A 10,043-nucleotide genomic window follows, 5' to 3' on the forward strand; every position below is an offset into this window, starting at 1 on the left:
GTTATAGTTTTTAGATTTTAGCCATTTTGTTAAAACTTTTTTACAGGTATAAAGATTCATAGGGTAGATGTTAAGAATTTTATTTACAGCGTTATAAATATAAGTCGATTGTTTACCAAACTGTCTTCCAGCATAGGTCGATCTAACGGGTTGTACAGGTGCTACATTGTGCTTCCTTCTTTTGCTTAAAGATTTGGAGTCATAAAAGAGGTTTTTATGTACTCTTATTACTAAGATAACAATTTATTATCATCACATATTATAATCAATCATTAAAACAAGAATACGAAGAGATATACATACATATGTACAATATAATATCTAAAAACACTTACTGTTTTTCTTTATACTTGTACGTGCGAACTTGGTGGTTCGCAACACGGAATTTCCAGATCGGAGGCTGTTGCAATGGCACTCAATACAACAATGATTCATGGCATAAATGTCACAAAAAAACAGTATTTCCATTACAAGTTACGTCCTCGAACGTTATTAAAAATTATAACGCAATGGAAAGTCTAAGAGTTAATTAAAACGATTAATCAGTCTTAAATAATACAAGGACTAGTGCTCTTAAATTATACCTCACACATCTAACAATTCAATCATACAATCATCAATAATATTACGGGATTACACATTTAGAAACAGACAATTCATTTCAATAGATTACAAAGAAAGCTGACAACATATCTTTTAGTGTAAGTTTGATGGGATATGTAAAGTGAATTTAGAAATTATTTTTAATGTTATATAGGTACATTATTATATTTTTATCTACATATTAATAATCTGTACATTTTATTAATAATGTTAATAAAAATTATTTTCTATACATTATTTTTATTTATATTCATTACTATGCAGTCTAAGAAGTCATTATGAGTTTGCAGTAGTTCATATTGACACAAATAACATAATAAATAACTATGTTGAAAATATTTTACAAACATTGCATTATTGTCTACTTACGTTGCTAATTTTCCATTTTATCGGGCTTATTATCGGCTTTATCGGGAACTATGACAAGATTCCCGATAAAGGTATCTTGTCATAGTTCCAATCAATAGCTGCCTTTACATATACGCTCTTTCACGCGCTAATAGGCTCTCACTCAAGAATGTGCATGTAAATGTAGACATAGAGAAAGAGTACTAGGACTAAAACTGCGCGCGCGCTGCCAGCACTCACGATTGTAGAAAACAGAATACTGTTTTCTACAATCGTGAGTGCTTTAGCGCCTTCTTAAATAATTAATTATCATTGCAAAATGGGAGACATCAGACAATGGAGCAAAAACATAATTATAGAGTTATTGATAATTCATATATATTAAACACTGAAAAATAAAATCTTTAAAATAAAAATAATATTTATAATAGAGTGAAATGCCATAAATCATCATCGAAATAGTGAAACAAAAAATAGTTAAATGCAATCCCTCACGATTACGGGCACTGGCTTTCCCGCGCTAAATGGCGCGCGTTCCTGATCGCGCGTGAAAGAATGTATCTGTCAAGACAGTACATATGTCATATCAGACAAATGTCACCTCAATATCTATATTCCCTTTAATTTATTATTAAAAATAAATGTACTAATACATAATTAACAATCATAGAATTTCATTAGGTATATAAATTTAAATATGTGATCCGACGAAAACATTAAGATCCAGTCACATAAACAAAAAACGTTCTTACGAGACAATCCGTCGACACGAGGGCTTCATGTGAGAGCACTATATGAACTTGAAACACTTCTGTTTGTCGTGGGGTATCCGCGTTTTGAATAACACTGAGTCAGCCCGGTACTGTGTTGATAAGAGGGGAGTGTACCCCATGACCTAGAAATAAACATTATCGGCCTTATTACAAAAAGATAAACCTGGTTTAGCACTAGTAATAAACCATTCACCAATGTATTCCTTATTACAAAATGAAGTTTATCTCTAAATTGTGATTCGTCTATGGTCTAAAGTTAGACCTGCGATGCCCCTAGTTTAACAGTGGTATAAATGCAAAAAGTCAAACTCCATTTCAAAAATTGTATTGTAAGTTGTTCTTTTTCGAAAAATATTTTAACTAAATTAAAAATATATTAACTAAAAATATTTAAAGCTAATTTTACTATAATAAAAATATATAAAAGACGTTATTTGTTATTTTTTCACTCATTTGACTTTGAAATAGTCACCATTCGAATCGATCCAATAAAAATATCCCGCCGTTCCTTTTCTCCGTATAGGACTCCTACTTGAAATTTAAAATTATTTTAATTTTATTTTTAGTTTATACATTTTTATTTGAAGTAATATTATTTTTGATCTTTTCATATTTCTGGTAAAACGGAACGTAATTGTACGCTAACAGACATGAGTGACTGATTTCTGTATGGAATACCTAATGAACGATTTAACTGTAGTACTAAGTAGTCCTCTGTTAGATCTGGATTCGTAATAATGTTAGGTTTATTCCAAGTATTAACTTTAGGAATGGTTTAAACCACGACCATTTAGACCACGTTTCGTCCGAGTTTTAACAGATTTTTTGTAATAAGACCGTATATGTCCTATTATTTATCGTTTTAAACTTACTAATAATAATATAAATGTGAAAATGGGTTAGATTTTTACTTGCCTTTTGGGGCCTTAACCTTTTAATAAATCAATCATCATGAAATTTATTATACATATGTTGCCGTTACTCATAAAAACGTTAAACCGTTTAATAGTTAGTAAACCTGCCAAATTTTTATTGCACTTTATTTTCTGAAGTATGTCTACACATTATGTAACGAACATCTTATACGATGTCTGTACAAATTTTATACTGATATTTTAGTAATACGTCAACTCCAATTTATTCTCTTTTTTTAGGACTAATTATTAAATTATCTTATATGTTTAATGTATATATGATAATAGGGTTTCCAAAATATTAATAAATTGTTTGTTATCTGTACTAAATCTGTTTTTACCTGAGAGAAGAACTGAATACACTTATGTCTCTCATGGAAGTGTGTCTCGTCTGCTGATAATGTTATTGGACACCCAGGACAGCGGAATGTCCATCTTGAAGTTACCTGTAAATTTAACATGGCGCTATTTGTGTGCGGTTCGCAGGATAAAAACACATTTATAAACATGGTTAGTTTTCAAATATGCTCTTCTCTCATCACAAAAGTAAGATATACCAATGCATTATTGCTTGCATTTCTTCTTAGTTCTCCTAGTACTCTCATGATTCTTATTCTGTGATCATACTTGGTGAGTCAAGTCATTTAGTAATTTACCTTGACGGGGGGCTTCCTGGTGATGTGTGCGACGAGAAAGTTCATCGCGATGTCTTCGCAGTTCATATACTCGTCAACATAATCGCGGACAGCGGCGGGTAGTACACGCCAGTACGCCCACAGATAATAGCGATGCACGAATGCTGCGCCAGTCAGGACCATACTCAGCTCACAGCTAACAAAGATATTTTTCTATTTACTTAACATTATTCTGACAGTCTCGGTAGCCTAGCAGTTTAGCACACCGCCTTACATCATTGGTCGCGGGTTCGGTTCCTCGCACGGTAAAAAGATTTGTATTCATAAGTATGATTGTTTGTAACAGTCTGAATGTTTTCTATGTATTTAAAAAAAATGTGTCTATGTGAATTACATCAGTTGTCTAGTACCCATAAAACAAGCTCTGTTTAGCGAGGGATTAAATGGCTCTGTGTGAATTGTGACATATTATTATTGACCTTTCTATTTATATAATATATAAACCTAATATTATATTATAACATAAATACATAGGTGAGATGACAAATACCTGTAATTTGAATTGTAGAGAAATCCATTATTGTAATTGAGATCCCACGCGTGGTACCGTCCGGGGAATCCCACAATTCTATCGCGGTGCTCACGCCAAACCCTGCAATGGTTTAATCTAAAATTATCATGGCTTCAACTATGTACTATGAAATCACTAGTTTTCAGCAGACCAGCTATTATAATTCATACTTATTTAATAAAAAGTTATGTTTTTGTGATCGTAATTTCCCGAACCAATTTAAAAGCCACGGTCTTGTCGGTGTAGCTCTTTAATAATTTAAGAGGCACGGTCTTGTCGGTGTAGCTCTTTAATAATTTAAGAGCCACGGTCTTGTCGGTGTAGCTCTTTAATAATTTAAGAGGCACGGTCTTGTCGGTGTAGCTCTTTAATAATTTAAGAGCCACGGTCTTGTCGGTGTAGCTCTTTAATAATTTAAGAGGCACGGTCTTGTCGGTGTAGCTCTTTAATAATTTAAGAGCCACGGTCTTGTCGGTGTAGCTCTTTCATAATTTAAGAGCCACGGTCTTGTCGGTGTAGCTCTTTAATAATTTAAGAGGCACGGTCTTGTCGGTGTAGCTCTTTAATAATTTAAGAGGCACGGTCTTGTCGGTGTAGCTCTTTAATAATTTAAGAGCCACGGTCTTGTCGGTGTAGCTCTTTCATAATTTAAGAGCCACGGTCTTGTCGGTGTAGCTCTTTAATAATTTAAGAGCCACGGTCTTGTCGGTGTAGCTCTTTCATAATTTAAGAGCCACGGTCTTGTCGGTGTAGCTCTTTAATAATTTAAGAGGCACGGTCTTGTCGGTGTAGCTATTAACTTTCATCATTATCTTTAAATGTCGATACATCACAACTTCTATTTTGTCCTGAATTTGCTTGATGTGACTGTGCCTCTGTGTGACTGTGCCACTGGTCTTTCCCTCCGCCTTTTCCATACATTATTTCCTTAATAATAAGATTCATAAATTCAACGTGGCGTATCAAGCATCCCAACACATGCCCTAGTCTATTTTCAATTAAAAATTAGTATTTATATTAGATTATATTTATATTAGAGTATTAAAAATATGTATTTTTCCTTTCAGCCTATTTAGTTAAGAATACAATACAATACCTTTGAAAAAGTATATCACAAGTGTTAAGTTAGTTGTTACAAGGTGTGTAAACTGAGTTATACATACATACATTATCTATATTATACATAAAATATTGCTCGATTATATCGATGAGATTAATACAGACTGGAAGTGATACAATAAAATAATATAACTACTTATTATTTGTAGGTGCTTGTAATCTATTGGTCTTGTGGGCAATACACATCAGTTCCAGTTCCCTCCTTGTTCCATTCACTCCCTAACCCCACCTCCAAACAATCAAATTTCTAAAATATATAGTATGAACTCGGCACAAACACATTACCTAAATGCGAAAACGATCTCGTCGTGCCTGAGATGCGCGTCATCATCCACGCAGAGTACAGCCTCAGTGTCCACAAGGTGGTACGGTAGGAACCGGTTGTTGAGGGAGTTCCGCGTCGCCCGCACCACCACCACCGGCGCCCCGCTCTCGGGCCACGACGCCGCCATAGGGGATGACGGACCGTTCCACACCACCAACACCTGCGGCAGAACGTCACTAACCTCTAACAGAAATCTTTCATCTATTACCTAAATATATAGACATGCCACACTCAGTTAGTCTGCACACTAGTCACTCTCCCTAAAGATTTATTTATTTACTTACACAACTATTATTACAGATTTAAGATATAAATTAATTTTAAAATGTACTCTAACAATAAGTTACCTTTTAGAGTTAGTCGTTAATAACATACGGCATTTATCTCGCTTTTTGTGCAAAGAATAAAAAAATATGTTTGATTTGAAGGATTTACGTAGCAATGTTAGCCAGTTGTTATACAATAAGGTTATTATATTAAAGATCTTATAAAACAAACCTTATTCAAATAGGGTAGTCCACGAAGGCGCGTCAAAGCCGCAGCTAGCACCGCCTCACGTTCGTACGTGAGTATAACAATTGTGAACTGCTCACGTGGGCGGTCACCTCCTAATGCTTCGCTGAACTCCTTGCCTGAACCGCCTGCCCCAGCGCCCAGTGGCCGAAATCCCGCAGCTGAACCCATAAAGCGCGCCTCTGACGTTACCATAGGGTCCCACGGCAACTGCGGATATAGTGAGAACGGCTCTCCCCACTCATTCCACAGTTCATAACCGTGTAATAATCCTAATGTAAAATTCCTACGAAAAGCAGGACTCGAATATGGTGCCTCAAGCGGACCCAGTGTCTCGTCTTGCTCTGATTCTACCAACTGAGGTTCCGACTTCGGAGGAGAATATGAGTCGTTAAACGCGGGAGATCCTATCGTTGGCGTCGCCGGCAGTGGTGGAATGTTCAACCTGGTGCGTATAGTTGCCAGCAAAGAGTCCACGCTCGCCTGTACCGAACTTAGATATCTCTCCCATAATACACGACCATGCCTTCGGAATGTCAACAAATCGGCGTCCGATATGGCTCGCAACAGGAAATGAAGTTCGGTCACTCGTGCCTTTGGTAACATAAGTACCGCTCGCCGCCAATCAAGGACTTCATCAAACGGCAAACGAATTCTATCACCTCCCAATATAAGGGGTATGGCACCAGATCTTAGAGCTTCATATAACCTTCCTTGTAACAAAGCTGTTGTTATATATGTGCGGTCGGCAGGAGCCAATATAAGTACAAATGTGGAATCTCGTAGGATCGCTCGTCTAGATCTATCAGTACCACAGAGAGCCCAATCCCCGATGGGCAATACCGCCCGGCGTTCTACAGGTGGGTCACATTCAAATTGTAAGAAGAACATGTCCTGTGAGGGTGCTTCCTTCTCTATTCCTTGAAGATATTTGACAAGATTTATATCTTGGTCTCTATCTTGACCTTTCGCTGGAGGTTGCGAACCCTGAAAACTGAACGTAGCTTTTGAATGCATATTAAAATACTGTAACTTAGAAATCATATAAATTAGTTGAAAATTAAAGTAATAACGTAATCTATTTACTTGAACAGTGTTCTCTGTGAATTCAATTGGGTAGGAGTGACTGTGTGCATAAGATGTCCGCAGTGATGGTCACACCGGTAGCAAATGAGCGTTAAGCATGACAGAATTGTCATGCTTAACTTCAGAGACTATAGTAATTGTTAACATTTATGTAATTAAAATTAATTACCTAAGTAAATATTTTCGTCTCGCTGGCGCTATAGGCGCACAGTCAGACCACACGTCACCACCCGGTGGCCCTAGTGCTGGTGGTGTCACGATGTCATAACCAGGTCTAAAATACTGGTATGTAAATGTAGATTGAGCGATAATTGCTCTGCCTGTAGACGCTCCTCGAAAAGCGTCACCTGAGCCAACCGCTAACTCCCGTCGAGCGAGATTCAACAATACGTGGTTACGACCATCTCCACCCCAAAATGGAAGACTCTTGACCGCTGTTTCATTTAGTAATAATTTATATGATTCTGTTGTTGACCTACAATTACAAAAATAATTACTATATTCATAATGCTCTACAGGAATCTATATCTGATATTTCTATATTTATTAAAAAACAAAATGTATTAGTAAGTTTACTTACGAAGGATTTTTGTCGAATGGAAAAGCTTCCCCCACAAGTACAAGGTAAATGCAGGCTTCGTTTGGGTTATGTGTTAGATGTGCATTATAACCCAATGTTTGTCGAAGAGTTGTTTTAAGAAAACCATCCACTTCTGCCCCAGCCAACGGAGCATAGATATCTGGGTCATAAAAGTATACAGGAAATCCCGATGTTAATGAGCAACGAGAGTGGTCAAAACAAGAAAACATACGGCAATGGACTTCCGATGACGTGTTCAGCGAGGGCAAGATGGGGGGTGGTCGTGATGGAAGTATTTGTATAGGAGGAGCTAATTCGGGAGAATCACGTCTTATTGCCTCTAGTTGCGCTAGGCGTGCTTGGTCGGCGGAAACACGCAATCGTTCAAGCTCGGCAGCGGCGCGGGCATGTTCCGCTTTCGCGCTATCAGCTTTATTGCTGGCCGCAGTCGCCTCACGTTGCAACCAACTGCGGCGCGCCTCCAACTCCCGCAGTTCCGTGGACACAGAAGCCTGGTAGTATTTGCATACAAATATAAATATCGATTAGAACTAACTATATATAAATTAATAATATTCTCAAAATATAATTAGGGATGCTCTATATATACTTTTTCTTATGCCTGTCCCAGATAAGAAATATTCAAAATAAAACTTCAGACCAAAGCTCTATGCTTGTATTGTTATAGTAGTTATCTTTCCCATAAATGAGAAGAGTGGATGATAATGGGTCATGATGCTGTAGATACTTCTCATAATTCATGGGATAAGCAACAGAATACTATGTTGTCTTAAGTTATTAAGTAGATCAATAAAATGCAAACACATACAATGGGGTTTTTATCTTAAAATGTAAAGAATGGATTGATATATATGTAAATATTAAAATGTTGTTTTACCTCAATTTAATTAAAAACCTATAATTATAAATACAAACTTCACCTTAATTCTAAGCATCTCTTCGATTCTAAGCTTAAGATCAGCTACATTCATGGTTGAAAAATCTGTCAGGGCTTCCAATGTGTGCTGCATAGGGTTGTTACCCATTGACCCCAGGGTTGATTCATACTGTAAGTTTTCAAAATAGTTTCTTTAGCCTATCTCTTCATAAACAATAAATATTATAAACAAAGTGTTTCATAGCTATTTTCAGTTCATAGAATGGGCAGAAATTCAAGGACTGCTTAATTTTCTGCTAACAAATATAATAAAACATTGTGATGTAGATTTCTTTGTGAATTTACATGTCCATATATAAGAGGTTGGAGGTCCAAACAGTTACTCGACCATAGTTTAAGAAACACTATATTATTAATAACCAAATTTTCTATTTTTACTGCATAAAAAGTACTTCAAACTGTATTACTCTGTGGAAAGTAGAATTCCCAACAATATTTGGTTATTAAGATTACAGCTACAAAAGTATGTCTAAACTTCACTTTACATCCAGCTGGCAGATAATGTTGTATACGTACATTAAGTAGTATATTATGTGCATACAAAATTTCATGACAATTTACGATTAGGGTGAATTAGTAATTGACAATCTATCGCAATAGTGAAAACTTTGTTATGTTGATGTAACCGGTGTCAAGTAAAAAAAAGTTCAAAAAGAAAAAAATGCTTCCTTACCTTAGACAAATAATAATGAGTGACAAGAGGTACTAGGAATAGTATAACAAAAACGCAAATTATCACGCGAGATAACTTTATATTTCCAAAGAACTGACAAAAACGATCGTACAGAATCATTTTGAGTCTGTCCGTATAATATTTATGTAAACCAAATCCCTACATATTTACATCCACAAGTTACACAATATTAGAATGCTGCATGAAATAGATCAAAGCAAATAGTTGAATGAAATAATTGCTGAATATTAAAATAATTGTTTAATTACTAAATAATAACAAAATTTTACAAAACGAAACAAAACCTAGTAGCAACACGGTTGTAATTTTTTACTTGAAGTACTCTGTGTTCATGTGTTGTCACCGCAGCCTCTCTATATCGTTTGTTATACTGACTGTTAACATCAAATCTGTATTTGATAAGGGAGGCCACTGTTGCTGACACTGGCACATCACTACTGACTCGATCGCCGCTATTATATGGAAGTATATTATTGTCAAAAACCATATTGTACGTTACGTAACGCATATTAGATTCATGAAATAAACTATTTATCAAAACAAGTTGTTTTTCCTTCGATCAAGCATATCAGCCAGGTTATAAAATTATGATGTACCTAGTACATACATCAGTAATCGTTCTATCTCCGGTAATATATTAATATTCTATGGTACTAGCCCTGCATCCTACTTTACATCCCCCTTCCCCTGAGCGCGTTAGAATTAGAATACTTTCCAGTCGAAATTTTAACAGAAATATTTACATTCTGCTCTACTCGGCTTACTTTTTTATTGCAGAAAATATATATGTATAAGTATAATTTTATTCTGTTATTCTGAAAATTTATTACAATTCTTGCATATTTTTTCAAATTGTTATACTGATTTGGATTACTAGGATGAGCCTATCTCTAGGTTTTTGTGGTCAAAATCCAAACTTTTCAG

General features: G+C 35.7%; 1 protein-coding gene across 1 annotated transcript; it reads right to left on the reverse strand.

Moving 5' to 3' along the window:
* Nucleotides 1-1,230: 1,230 nt before the first annotated feature.
* LOC131844243 (exostosin-3) lies at nucleotides 1,231-9,401 on the reverse strand. The gene is made up of 10 exons (XM_059193075.1): nucleotides 9,099-9,401; nucleotides 8,409-8,534; nucleotides 7,468-7,979; nucleotides 7,057-7,362; nucleotides 5,787-6,795; nucleotides 5,249-5,448; nucleotides 3,824-3,925; nucleotides 3,295-3,469; nucleotides 2,980-3,084; nucleotides 1,231-1,846 (listed from the first exon to the last, which is right to left on the reverse strand). Exons 1-10 carry the CDS (start codon nucleotides 9,216-9,218, stop codon nucleotides 1,742-1,744), a joined length of 2,760 nt encoding a protein of 919 aa, XP_059049058.1. The 5' UTR covers nucleotides 9,219-9,401; the 3' UTR covers nucleotides 1,231-1,741.
* Nucleotides 9,402-10,043: the final 642 nt, after the last annotated feature.

The sequence above is a fragment of the Achroia grisella genome, unplaced genomic scaffold (assembly GCF_030625045.1).
Source record: "Achroia grisella isolate CSIRO2021 unplaced genomic scaffold, CSIRO_AGI_Agris_v1 utg402, whole genome shotgun sequence".
Classification (NCBI taxonomy): Eukaryota; Metazoa; Arthropoda; class Insecta; order Lepidoptera; family Pyralidae; genus Achroia; species Achroia grisella.